The 14620-nt window shown below is 42.5% G+C and overlaps 1 protein-coding gene across 1 annotated transcript; it reads left to right on the top strand.

Moving 5' to 3' along the window:
• The first annotated feature begins 567 nt into the window (after positions 1–567).
• LOC138161612 (C-C chemokine receptor type 1-like) lies at positions 568–7593 on the top strand. The gene is made up of 2 exons (XM_069088357.1): positions 568–870; positions 6195–7593. Exon 2 carries the CDS (start codon positions 6206–6208, stop codon positions 7274–7276), a length of 1071 nt encoding a protein of 356 aa, XP_068944458.1. The 5' UTR covers positions 568–870; positions 6195–6205; the 3' UTR covers positions 7277–7593.
• Positions 7594–14620: the final 7027 nt, after the last annotated feature.

Raw genomic sequence — 14620 nt, 5'->3', positions numbered from 1 at the left:
TCTAAGAAGTGATGAAAGAAATGGTTCCAGAGGTGTTATCTCACTTGGTCCTCACAACAAGCCCTGGGATAGAGAAAAGAAGGGAATAAGTACTTACTGAGCACGTACTACGTACCAGGCACCGGGCTAAGCACATTACAAAATATTACCTCCATTGATCTTCACAACAACCCCAGGAGGTAGATACTATTATGATCCCTATTTTACAGTTAAGGAAATTGAGACAGGCAGAGGTGAAGTGACTTTCCTAGCATTACACAGCTAAAAAGTATGAGGTTGGATTTGAACTTAAGCTTCCTGGACTCCAGGGCTTCCACTCTATCCATTGTACAACCTACTGCTTCTAAAAGAGGCAGGGAGTGTCAAAAGAAAAATGTTATCTACTTCCCAGTTTGACTGTAGGCTCTGGGTTTGAGGAACAGAACACAGATTTCTTGATGAAATTTTTCCAGATACATGTCTGAAAATAGCTGCTTGTGATAGTAACCCCTGTGCCCTGCCCAACCCCATGCCCTCTGGATGATCTGATTTCCTCCCAGTTTGCTAGAGCCCTGCCCTTTGAGCTCCCCTTTATCCCAAGCCCACAGCACTGCTGCCACCAAGACTTTTTTTTTTTTTGCTAGATAAGGAAAATTAAGACTTGCAGAGCAAGACATTAAGACATGATCGCAGCATTTCTGCTCTGCAAAACCACTGTATGAGTGTGGTCCTGAAGATATAAACCAAGGGCAGCACCCAGAAATTTCTTTTTCTGAAAACTTAAGCAATCCCCTAGAGCCCAATTTCTGTTGCTCAGGAAGCTGGGTGTTTCCTTCTCAGACAGCCTAGAAAGAAGACTTCATTGGCACCTCTGAAGAGCCCTGTGAACCAGTAAGTGACTCCTTTTTCTTTTTTATGATTACCTGGTCAGGGATATGTTAAGGGTGGAGTGGGCATTGGACTTGGAATCAGGAGATTTGGGTGTGATACAATTCTGCTAGATTGAGAAAGTCGCTTTCTCTCTCTTTAGTCTCACTATTCTTGTCTGAGAAATGAGGGGTTGAATTATATGAGTTCTAAGGGTCCTTCTTGCTCTAAACTCTGTGAGAAATAGGGGTCCCAGGAAAGTATACTTCCAAATAAGACTAAGATGTCCTCATCCCTGGGAATTCATAAAAATAAAGATAGACTGGGTTTTCAACTGCCCAGAAGAAGGTGAATGGACTAGATGATCTTTAGAGGTACCTCCCATTTTATAATAAACAGAGTCAGAACTAGAGCTGGAAGGGACCTCAGAAGCCACTGAATCCAACTTTTTCATTTTATAGATAAGGCAAAAAAGAGATTTGTTACATGACTGGCCCAAGGTAACACATAATGAATGTTAGTGGCAGGATTTGAACACAGATCCTTTCAATCCAGACCTAATGATCTTTCCACTGTACCATGCTGCCTCCTTAGAAAAGGCCACAGGCATCATCTTTGGGGCAGCAAGGGGGTGCAGTATATAGAGTGCCAGACCTAGAGTCAGAAAGACTCATCTTCATGAGTTCAAATCTGGCCTCCGATACTTACTAGTATGTGACCCTGGGTAAGTCACTTCACACTGTTGGCCTCAGTTTCCTCATTAGTAAAATGAGCTGAAGAAGGAAATGGAAAACTACTCCAGTGTCTTTGTCAAGAAAAAACCCACATGGGGTAAGGAAGGGTGGGCAGCAACTGAAACAGCTGAATAACAACAAAAATCATTTTCAGGACCAAGATTCAGGGCTGATTTGAATCAGGTTGCTAAGTCTTGACTTGGGCAGAAAGGGGACAGAATAAGCCCAGGGAGAGAGCAGATCTGAGAACATTTTGAAGATGCTTCAAAATAGTGTCTCCCAAGGAAGCCCTTTCTTCGTAGTAATGTTTGGGTGTGCTATCGCTTGGTGCAATAGAGAGAGAGTGCCAATCTCAAAGCCAGGGAGAACTAGGATCATGCCCTACCTTGGACACATGCTGGCTGTGTGATCCTGGGCAAGTTATTAGAATTCTCAGTAACTGAGGCAACTTCTGGACTTTAAATTTTAGAGATGGTGCCACCCTGAATCAGTAGGGAGACTCCTCACCTAGATGGTCCCTGGAGCAGGGAAATCGGTCCCTACTTCTATCACTTACTTACAGAGCAGGTTAAAACTGTGTGAGATGCTGCCTCAGTCTGAAGGCTGGATGCTTCTACTTCCCGTCCCTGTCCCCCCCCATGGCTATCCATCATCCTAAGGGCTGTTCCTCAAGCTTTTAGGTTCTTGCATTGAGTCAGGTCAGCTTGGGATCATATGTTAAGAGTTGGAAGATTATTTGGTCCAGCCTTCTCATTTTACAAATGAGGAAACTGAGGCCCATAGAGGTGCCTAGTTGCCTAAGATAGCCCCAAGTAGGAGCTATGGGGTGTAATGAATACAGCACAGGACTTGGAGGAGGGAAGATCTGAGTTGGGCACTCTAGTTAAACAAATCACTCAACTTCTCATTAGAGACAAGATTTGAACCCAGGTCTACTGACTCCAAAGTCAGCGTTCCTTCCACTATACCATATTGCCCTGGCCAAGAGACTTGTAACAAACCCAGAGCCCCTACTTTGGAGCCATGCAAACTTCAAGGCTAGGGAAGTCCCAAAGGGTCTTTTAAGCAATGACCAAAAGCCCTTCAGCCATTGGTAACCACATCTCTAAGGGAATTAGCCAGTCATTGAATATTAGTGCAGGAGGGCACCCCATATGCCACTCACTCAGCCCAAACCTTCCCTGAGGCATGAATACCCTCTATGACATCCTTCTGTCAGTAGCCTGGAAGCCTCAGCTTACATACTCCTAGAAATGAGGGACTCACTAACCTAACAAGATTGCCTGTTCCATTTTCAGGTGACTTCGCTTCTTAAGATCAATCATAGGTTCATAGATGCAGAATTGAGAGGGATCTTAGAGACCTCATCTAGTTTTCCCATTTTACAGGTGAAGAAACTGAGGACCAGAGAGGAAAAGTGATTTCCCAAGGGGTGTTCTCCATATTGAGTGGAAACCTTCTGCCTTATAGAATCATTAGGTCTTAATGTGCCTAAACCATAAGGCTGTAGTAACGTCTTTCTCATGGATTCAGGAGGAGGACAGAATTGCCGGCTAAGCACATACATCTGTTTTTTCTTCCCCGATGGACCCCAAAACCTTTTAGGTCGCTTGCTTTCTGAGAATCGAAGGGTTTCAGAGTGGCTTCACAATAGCCAATACAACAAGCAATTGTTCATCTCCTACTATTATGTGCCAGGTGAAAAGCAGAGTGATGGAGCTGCATAAAGGGAGTGAGTCTCGGCATCAGAAAGCCATGCATTCAAGTCCAGTGTGTGATATATACTGACTGAGTGACTTTGGGCAGGTCATAACCTTTCAGTCCTCCACACAAATCTCTAAGACTTATAAATTGCAAAGTAGTCGTGGATCTGTATCCCTGGAGGGGAGGGAGTTTGCACAGTGAGCGTTAAGAATCGTGGCTCTGGGGGAAAAGTGTACCAGACACTTGTTAGTACTGGGGCTACAAAGACAAAAGGAAGCATAGTCTCCACCCTCAAAGAAATGATATTCTCCTGAGAGATACCATCAGGGTGTGCTGGCGCTCATACATAACTGCCTTATGAAAGCTGAGTGTTAAATTTTTAGCTCGAGCATTTATGCTTTGGAAATCGTCGAATGCTCCAAATCGTGACTTGACTTGTTTTGTTGATTGCCTAGATTTACATTTCCAGCACACACGCGCACACACACACACACACGCACAGATAGGTACATGTATGATCGCTTTAGTAGAGGCAGAGCTCTAACAAGGGAAGTCAGGAAAGGCTGTGGTACAACATGACCCCTAAACTGAGCTTAAAGGAGGGTAGGCATCTCATGGGGAGGGGAAGAATGAGTGAATTCCAGGCGCGGAGGACTGATAAGAGATGCAATGCCCAGTTCAGGGAACAGTAAATAGGTCTGTTGGACTGGACCATAGAATGCATGAAATGGACAAATGTGAAATGAACCTGAAAGGATAGGCTCCCTCCAGATGGTGACAGATTTTAAATGCCAAGCAGAAGAACTTATATTTTATTCTGGATCTAATAGGGAGCCCCTGAAGGTTCTTGATCATCAGTCTTGTCCTTCAAGAAGATTATTCTAGCAGCAGTGAGAGGGATGGGCCAGACAGGTGAGAGATTGCGAACCAGAAGTCCAAATAGGAGGAGGCTGTTAATGTAATAAGAATCAGGATTTATACAGAACGTTAGGATTTATGAAACACTTTGCAAACATTATCTCATTTGATCCTCACCACAACCTTGAACTGGTGGTATTACCCCCATTTTACAGTTGAGGAAACTAATGCAGACAGAGGCTAAGTAACTTATCAAGGGTCATACAGTAAGTGTCTGCAGCTGGATTTGGACTCAAGTCTTCTTGGTCAGGCACTCTGTCTGTTGCAATTATCCAGGGAAGAGACGATGAGATCCCAAACTTCCTTACTCACGAATATGATAGTGATGGTGGTGGTGGCATCAGGGATTGAGTTCCCCCTCTGAAAATTAGTATGTTAAGTCTCTTTCCATAGGCTTTTAAATAGGGCGCAGAGTGCTGCACTATGGGACAGCAGCTCTGGTCACAGTCTGCAGCTTGTCTTTAGTCACTGTCTGACTTTTTTGCTCACCAGAATCTGTAGAATATGGGTCTCCCCTTCCTCTAAGTGCTACCTGGCACACTTGAGTTCTACTACCTTCCACATAGGGGCAGGAAGCACCAATATGGTCTTCATTAATGGTCTACTACTAAAAAGATCAACATATCTGATCAACCAGATGGATTAAAAAAGTTAAAAACTCATGGGACTTTTAAAAACAGAGACAGACAGAGACAGAGACTGAGGGGGAGAGACAAATATTCTGAGAGTGAGACCCTAGGAACTTTAGTTAATCCAACCCCAAATGAGGAGGTAGAGGTGTCTAGCTAGATATGTGACCTTGGACCTGTAATTCATTAACCTCTTCAGATTTGTTTCTTCATTTATAGTTCGAGGGAAGAGGCAACTGAAGGCATAAGCTAGGGAAGGGCAAGTTTTGCTGGTGGAGAAACATTCTCAGCCTGAGTCTTCTCCTCTCTTAATCCTCCCCATGGCCTCCCCGGAGTGCTTTCCCAGTGATTTATGTGCCTCTGTAGTATTTAACAAACAAACTGCTGACCTGGCTTTGCAAGTCTGATAGCCCTGGTCATGCTTCACAGGAGTACCCTGGCTCTGAGGTCCATGATACACTTGTGTCTCAATACTGGAGAAAGCCATCATTGTTGGTGCTTTGTCCCCAGATACAGAGTGCCCCTCCCCTTGCTTCTGTAGGGGGTTTTATGAATGACCAGAATGACCCAGAAATGCCATTGCCTTTAGATGATGAGCCTCTCAGTCATGAGCCCATATGACTTGAGCCAGGTTGGTTCTCAATCGACACCCAGTCTGTTTCCAGTCCTCTGATTTAAGCCAATCCAAGCCTTTAGCAAGTACTTACTATGTATCAGGCACTGTACTCTGTATCCCTGGAGATACAAAGACAAAAATTAAAGCAATCTGAACCCTCAAAATGTTTCCATTCTACTAGAGGAAGGTGCCTAGAATCCTTTCAGTTTGGTACGGCTTGTCAGGGCTTGTGATCCCTTGGCAAAGCCTTCAAGAACCCAGTATCACCACCATATCCCAACAATGCATCAGAAGAAACTGTAGGGGAAAGTGATCAATCAGTAATTAATCAGCAAGCATTTATCAAGGGCCAGGCACCATGTTAGGTGTTGGGAATACTAAGACACAAAGAAAACAGTCCCTTTGCCCAAGGAGCTTATGTTCTATCCAGAATTGCAAAGTTATGTGTTGTACACATTAGACAATAAGGCTTGATGGCAAGTCAGTCAAGAAGCATTAATTAAGCACCTATGGGCCAAGCCCTGTGCCAGGTACAATGGGTACACAGACAAAGGAAACAGAGCCTACCTGTAAAGAGCTTATATTCTAATGCTATCAGACATGTGGTGGGTATGGGTAGAGGGGATTCCTGTTCAGATGTGAGTTAGGCTAAGCGGTCACGCTGGTCCCCTCTCACTCTAAGATTCTTACTTTATGAATCTTTTTAGCAAAACAAGCAAGCAAATCAACATTTTTCTTTCCTTACAGGGCGGCCCAAGATGAGTACTTCTATAGCACTAGTAGATCCTACTATGTCTGATTATTATGACTATACTATTGATGCCACTCCATGCTACAAAGACAATGTCAAAGAATTGGCTTCCAAGTTCTTGCCTCCTCTGTACTTGGTGGTGTTCATCACAGGCCTGCTGGGCAATGCCATGGTGGTGTTGATCCTCACAAAGTACAACAGACTCAAGACCATGACCAACATCTACCTTCTCAACTTGGCCGTCTCAGATCTGCTTTTCCTCATTACACTTCCATTCTGGATTCACTATGAGCTGCGAAGGGACTGGGTCTTTGGGAATGCCATGTGTAAACTCCTTTCAGGTTTGTATTATATGGGCTTATACAGTGAAATCTTCTTCATCATCCTGTTGACTGTCGATAGGTACCTGGCCATTGTCCATGCGGTGTTTGCCATAAGGATCAGGAAGGTGGTCCCTAGCATCATAACCAGCATCATTACCTGGAGTGTGGCCTTCTTGGCCTCTCTCCCTGACATTATCTTTACTAGAGCTCAGCATGAGTTTTTTTATCACACCTGCAGCCCTCATTTCCCATATGAGACAGAAAGGATGTGGCAACAGTTCCAAGCTTTGAAACTGAACATTCTGGGACTCATTTTGCCCCTCCTCTTCATGATTATTTGCTACACAGGGATTTTAAAAATACTGCTTAGACGGAGGAGTAAGAAGAAATGGAAATCGGTCAAACTGATTTTTGTCATCATGGTTATCTTCTTTCTCTTCTGGACACCCTATAACCTCACAGTTCTAGTTTCTGCTTTCCAAGATTCCTTTTTCACGCCCGAATGTGAAAAGAGCAAACAGTTGGACTTGGCAATACAAGTGACCGAAGTCATTGCCTTCACGCACTGCTGTGTCAACCCCGTGATCTATGCCTTTGTGGGGGAGCGGTTTCAGAAATACCTCTCTCATTTTGTCCACAATCACATTGCAGTACACCTGTGCAAACATATCCCATCCTTCTTGAGGGACAGACTGGAAAGAGCCAGTTCTTTATCTCCATCTACTGGAGAACAAGACCTCTCAGTTGAGTTTTAGATTGGTCAGAGAATAGCTTATCGAGGAGGCTGGCTCATGGGCAGTGAAGTTTACCCAGTTGGAGTGGGAAAAACACTGATCTCCGGATTAGGTTTCTTGGATGGGACACAAAGTCAATACTCACCCAGGAGGTGAGATGGCCCAGAGATTAGGCCCTGGGCTCTCCTAAAACTCCAGTACTCAGACTGTAGGGACCGGGTTATTTGCATATTTGCTCTGTAGTCACAGAGAACTTTGTAGACACAAACAGAACTTAATGTAATTTATTTTCTTTTAAGGTGTATTAGTAATTATAAATAAAAATTTCTGTACCCTCAGACTTGAAAATCATACTTTTCTAACATGTAAAAACATAATAGAAGCATGTATATGTAATATATACTATGTCTTTGTCTACATATATATATATACATACATACATATATACATATTTATGCATCTTTGACGAGGGATGATTAGTATTACAGGGGCTCCAATGACCAGAGTCCCTGTTGGGCAGTCTAGAATGAATTCACAGGACCCAAGCAATCTTTTAAGTCAGGATTGTAAAAGTTTATTGTTATGCTTTGCAGCGGACATGAGTTCTTAGAGAACCTGCAAACTTAAAGAAGTCATAGGTATAGTTTATAAAGAGTTACAATAGTAAATCAGATGTCAATTATGCTAACTAGGTAAGTAAGGGTGGGATTAGGGAGGAATTAAGGAGTGGTCAGTGCTTAAAGGAACATGCACTTTTAATATCAACTGCCCAGGCGTATTGCCCATAATTCACTGGGAAATAGCCCAAGGGGGGCTACCTGTAGGTATGATTTTAGGCTTGAACCATCACTAAGTCAGCTAGCAGTCAGGTCTGACTGAGAAGTGTCTATTCTGCCACCCATCAGTGTCATGTTTGACAAGATGTATGTTGGGAACCAAGGCTGGGCTTCAATTTTCTCATCTGTAAAATGGGGATAGCTCCTGAAGTACCTGCTCTATAGAAAGGGCTTTGCAAAATTTGATGTGCAATGGAAATGTCAGCTATTGCTATGCCTGTACAACACCTGACCAGGCCTGTATTCTCTGAAAACCTAAATGCATCAGAGAAATTTCATTTGTGGGTTTGTTTGTTTAAATCTATCTCTGTAACAGTAACTGGAGTTACTAACCCACAACCCCCCAAAGCCAGTTCTCCTGGGATTTTCCTGGGTTCAGAATAAAGTCATGTAGAGGCAGCACCTGGTAATATCTAGCCATATGACAGTGGGCAACATGCTCACCTTCTGTGGGCTTGAGGGTTCTCCCAAATGACCTGGGACTAGTGGGGGAGGGGCAGACCTTCATTGACTTCTCTAGGTAGCCTCTCCACTTCATGGTGATACTGCCCTTTCATGACAAACAGCCCACGAGGTCCTGGGGCTTTTTGGTCAGAGCTGACTGGTAAGGGAAGGATGACTGGCCAAAACCAGTGGAGAAGATGAGCATCGGCCAGAGGCCAGGCCCAGACCTGATCTGGCCTGTTTTACTGGAAGGTGTAGGCCAGGAATTGGACAGTACATAACAGAGGTGAAATGTAAAATGCCTTCAGCAACCCCACCAGTAGCTTTAAGTGCTGACGAGGTTTAAGTATCAGTTTCCTGAGAGATGCCAGCCATATAGTCTTAAGTTGTTCCTGAATTCTGTTTTGGGCTGTTCTGTCACCGTGAATCTGTCTCATTACTATTTTTCACTTCCCTTTCTCCTGACTTTGAGGAGATTTTGACATGAACCATACCCTGGTTTTTGAGAAATTGATCTCTAGGGCATTATGGATGAGGTTTAACAAGCCAAGGACTGAGAAGATGAGAAAAGACAGCCTGGCCCCACTCTCAGTAGAGGCTGGACTCTCCCAAGAGTGGATGCAATCTGGATCAGGGGTGGGGGGTCCCCTTAGTCACTTAGAGAATGAATACACTGTCTGGGCCCCTTGACCCAGAAACAGTTTTCTACCCTCCAGGCAATGGGAATTTATGTCTAAACAGACTAGAATTCCCAGGGGTCCATGCAGCTGGACTCTGAAAATCTTCTCTGCCTACAGAGGGGTCTATCTTATAATAATTAAGCGCTAGCATTTCTATAGGAAGATATATTATAAAATATATCACATAGAATGTAGAATATAAATATATGTAATAAAATATATAATAGAAAATCTGTAATATAAATATATAATATGGCATTATGCATAATCTAAATATATTATACAATATGTAATATATTATATTATAAAATATGTGATATTAAGGTTAGCAAAATGGTTTACAAATATTGTCTCTTTTAATCTTCATAAAAGCCCTATGAAGTAAGTGCTATTATTATCTCCATTTTACAGTTAAAGAAACTGAGGCAAACAGAGGTTCAGTGACTTGGCCAGGATCATTGCAAGTGCCTGAGGCTGGATTTGAACTCAGGTCTTCCTGACTCAGGTGTCTAGCACTCTACATCCATTGCACCACCAAGTTATCCCTAATCCTGGTTATATTAGAAAGAAACTCTAGATAGATTCTATTAATCCCACCAATTTTACTAGTAAAGTCATTTTAGGTCATTCTCTGAGAAAGTTCATAAGAATTTTCTGGTAGATTTTCAAGAAATTGCCAGTCGTTATTTTACATCATAACATGGAAAGAGCATTGGCCTTGAAATTATATCTTCCTTGTGACCAACTGACTGTGGGGATAAGAAAAAGGGAAATATTCCTTAAGTCATTGCTGGGTACTGGAGAAAGAATTAAACAAAGTAGAGAGTGCCTGCCCTCAAGGGGCTTACATTCTTTTTTTTTTTTTTGGAGGGGGGAAGACAAGGCAATTGGGGTTAAGTGACTTGTCCAAGGTCACTCAGTGTTAAGTAAGTGTTACGTTTCTGAGGTTGGATTTGAACTCAGGTCCTTCTGACTCTAGGGCTGGTGCTCTATTCACTGCCACCTAACTGTCTACATTTTAATTAGGAGAGACAACACATATAAAAAGATCTAGCTGCAGGGTAGATGGAAAGGTCCTGTGGTGCTTAGATTGCTGTAGAGGACAGATGGTAAAGTTCATGCCAAGTCAGATGGTAATGCCCTAGGGAGCCATAGTAGCAGGACAAACTTTAGCGTCTACCATCTTACCATCCAGTTGTTAACTCTTTGCCCATCCAAGTCATATTGGAGGTCATGTCTCTCACCAACAACTGTTAGAACAGTGGCAATGGTCCCCAAAGTCCAAATGTAAGGGAGAAGAGAGGGAAAGGGAACAAGCATTTATTAAATGCTTACTATGTGCCAGACAATGTGCTAAGCACTTTACTCATTTGATCCCCACAACAATGCTGTGAGCTGGGTGCTATTGTTATCCCCATTTAACAGATGAGGAAACTGAGGCAGGCAGAGGTTAAGTGAATTGCCCAGTATCACACATCTGGTAAGTGCCTTAGGCCACATTTGAACTCAGGTCTTTCTGAATCTGGTTGTAGGAACTCTGTGACCTCCAATGCTCTGTCCATTGCCCTATTTAACTGCTTCAAGGCTCTGAGTCACTCCAACATACAGCTGGGAAAGGAGACCAGTTAGTACCTGGTGTGGACTAGCCAATGGGGGGCAGAGTAGACATGAGAAAGTTGCCCATCAGGCATCTGCAGTGCAGGGCACCCATTGGGATCTGGGGAGCTGCTGTTGGCTGACCAAATAGGGAAAGTCATTTAATCTCATCTCATTTATAATGATAAAAATGATGATGGTAGCTCATACCTATAATGCTTTAAGCTTTGCTAGGAACTTTCTTCCCAGTAATCCTATAAAATAAAAGAGTTGGACCAAGCTTCCAACCAATCTTGTTGTTTTTGCACCTCAGCTCTGTAACCAATCATTTTGTGCTCAATCTCATGCCCCCCCCCATTCTGTTCTCTGTTCTGTACTACCCAAAACCTATAAAAAGGGAGTTGTCCATCTGCTTGGGGTCTTTGCATAAATGGAGGCAAACCATTGACTCTGCTTACTCCTGTCTTTCCTCTTTGCATCATTATCTTCCATGCCAAACCCCATTCCTCTCACAGCCTCTCAAAGGAGGGCAGTTCCTCCCAGTTAGTTGGCTCAGACTTTACCAAGACTCATGGAAAACTGTAAAAGCAATCTTGCCAACCTGGTGACCTCACTGACAAAGAGGTAGCTGTTGGGACTTTGGCAACCATGATAGTTAAAGTTTCTTTTCTTGGCCTCTTTCTGGGGAATCCAGAGAGGGAGGGAAGAGAGTTCATCACAGCACCAATTTGGGCAGAAGGAGAAGGTTTGGCAGGAAGTTCCTCTTTTGACAAGACCAGTTCTAGGACTGTTAGGAATGGTCACTGTTCCTACATGAAAAAACGATAATTGTAACTTCTGAAACTTTTCTCAGCAGGAGAATAGTTGAAAGGAATATAAATTTATGTATATATGCATATATATACATACATATATATGTCTATATAGGACAGCATATGGATGTATGAATACATATGTATGTGTGTATATATGTGTACAGGTATACATAGACAGAGGGCACAGGACCAATTGAATATAAAGAGATGATACTTGAAAGGTGAAATTGAGAGGTGAGAGAGGAATACAATGAGAGGAGATGGGGAGAGACAGAATGGGGTAAATTATCTCATATAGAAGAGGCAAGGGAAAACTGTTACAATGGAGGGGAAGAACAAGAAGGCAAAAGGGAATGAGTCAGCCTTATTCTCATTCAATTTGGCTTAGGGAGGGAATGACATACACACTAAGTAGGGTATCTCACCTTACAGGAGAGTAGGGGGGAAGGGGATGAGAGGGGGGATGATTGAGGGGAGGGCAGGTTGGAAGGGAGGGTAGTTAGAAGCACCCACTTTTGAAAAGGGACAGGGTCAAAGTAGGAAATAGAACAAGTGGGGGGTGGGATAGGATGGAGGGAAATATAGTCACTCTTTCACAATATATCCACTATGGAAATGTTTTGTGTAGCTATACATGTACAACCTATATTGAATTGCTTATTTTCCCAGTAAGGGTGGGTCATGAGGGAGGAAGGGAAAGAATCTGGAATTCAAAATTTTAAAATCAAATGTTTAAAAATATATTATTATTATTATAATTTTTTACATGCAAGTGGGAAATAAGATATACAAGCACTGGGGTATAGAGATCCATCTTGCCCTACTGGAAAATCGGGGGGGGGGATGGTGAAGGATATAGGAGAGAACAGATTGGGAGAGGGGGTATACAGTGGGATCACTGTTTTGGGCTGGTGGGTAGGGGAAATATGGGGAGAAAATTTGTAACTCAAAATCTTGTGAAAATGAATGATGTAAACTAAAAATAAACATAAAATTTAATTAAAAAAAAAGAATTACAGGCAAAAAAAAAGAATGGTCACTGCTCTCAAATTTTATTTGAAGTATTCCCAAAGGGGAATTGAACTAGTGGTTTCATTGATATAGGGAATTTTCATCATACAGGTTTTTGTTGTTGTTTGGTCATGTCCAACTCTTCGTGAACCCATGGACCATAACTCTCCAGTCCATTTCCAATGGGGATAAGAATAGCACCTACCTCCTAGGGCTAATATGAAGATCAAATGAGATAATAATTGTAAAGTGCTTAGGGTTACTATAGTAGAAATCCCTGTTATTCAAGTGAGTTTTGCCTCAAATTCCCATCCAGTTTATTGCCCCACCATACTATAAAGGGGGAAAATTGCTCAAGGCTTAATTTTTGGCTCACCTCCAGGGTCTCTGCAGAGGGTGGAATAGAAAGGTATTCCAGGTGCAATATGAATCAGGTATGGGACAGGTATTTATTTCCTATATATAAAAAAATGCTAAATACAAAACTCTCACAACAGCACAATAGTGGAAAGACTTAAACAAAATTCAGTAACTTCACTTATAGTTATTTATATTTTCCTGTGAGGTTGATCCTTAAATCTTATAAGAACATAAAGAAATGTGTGGGACCACTGAATAGGTATTTATTAGATTTCATCTCAGCTACACTAACCCCTCAAAGTCCACGTCTACTGACCAGCTAGGATAGTGCTTAACCTGCTTCCCTTATAAGTGACTTATCTCAGATATGTACTAGCTATGTGACCCTGGGCAGGTCATTTAATCTCTGTTTGCCACAGTTTTCCCAACTGTATGATAATAATGACATCTACCTCTCAGGGTTGTTGTGAGGATTGAATGAAATATTTGTAAAGTGTTTAATGCAGTGCCCAGTGCATAAGAGGCACCCCTTTCCCTGGTCATCTTATCCAGTGCAGTTAGCCATTTTGGTCAGATGGACCCAGGGCCTCTGAAGCTCTTGAATTCACAAGCTTGCTAACAAATATGGCGTGTCCACCTTGAGAAGAGAAGGGCTCAGAAAGGGCTTGAGGCTAGATCACTCACTTTAAAGATCCACTGAGTCATCAGATTGCCCTGCTCAATGGCTACCCACAATGAGATCACTTCCTCAACTTTCAGGTCTGATGGCCGGAAGCAGCTTTGTCATTCTCAAAATGCTTACGTGCTGAGCTAGCACCCAGACTTGGTTAGAATCAGGAAGAACAGTTTTGTACATAATTCTATTCAATGCTGGGTTACAATAGACATATTTGTTTCAGTGGTGCTATAAGAGAACCCTGTATTAATTCCAGCCCTTGTGTTGGGAGAGAGATGGAGACAGAGACAGAGAGACACAGAAAGAGGAAAGGAGACAGAGAAAGAGAAAAGGAAAGAGAGAGACAGAGAAGGAAAAAAAAGCTACCTCAGTAGATATCACTTTTGACACTATTCATGTTCAAAATTGTAGAGGTCAGGGCTTCTTTTTACCCTTCAAGACTTCATTGGACACTTTTTCTTCTCATCTGCTCATGAAACAATGTTTATGTTCTGTCCTATCTCTGGAATCTATTGCTAAAGTGTTATGTTAATGGGATAAAAGATCTTCCCTGCCCGTTAATAAGCCTCAGGTATTAGAAGAGTGTTCTTGTGAATTGACCAGAAGAGACTCTGGGTAGCTATTAAAGAGGCCCCCCTCCTCTGAAAAACCCAGATGTTGGTGCTTCTCTCTCTGGTAACTATGTATGTAATGCCTTGGTCAGACAGTTGTATCTGTCTGTTGATCTGTGCTAATTTCTCAGACAGTTAGAAGCTCTGTATGTTGGTCTTTATTTCTCTGCTTGTATTTTCTCTATTTTCTTTGTTTGAATTTTCTCTGAAGTTCAGGGTGCTGACTTTTCCCCTGAGCTAGTGAATGTAATTTAAAAAAGGATTGCTGACCCATCCCCTCTGACTTGGAGATCTGTTTCTCTAGTTCTGCTTTTTCCTAATCTGTGACTCGGGACT

The sequence above is a fragment of the Petaurus breviceps genome, unplaced genomic scaffold, assembly GCF_028583685.1.
Source record: "Petaurus breviceps papuanus isolate PSGF00001 unplaced genomic scaffold, PetGlider_PUasm1.0 185, whole genome shotgun sequence".
Lineage (NCBI taxonomy): Eukaryota > Metazoa > Chordata > Mammalia > Diprotodontia > Petauridae > Petaurus > Petaurus breviceps.
Note: the sequence above shows the minus strand (reverse complement) of the source record. Positions and strands in the feature narration are given on the sequence as shown.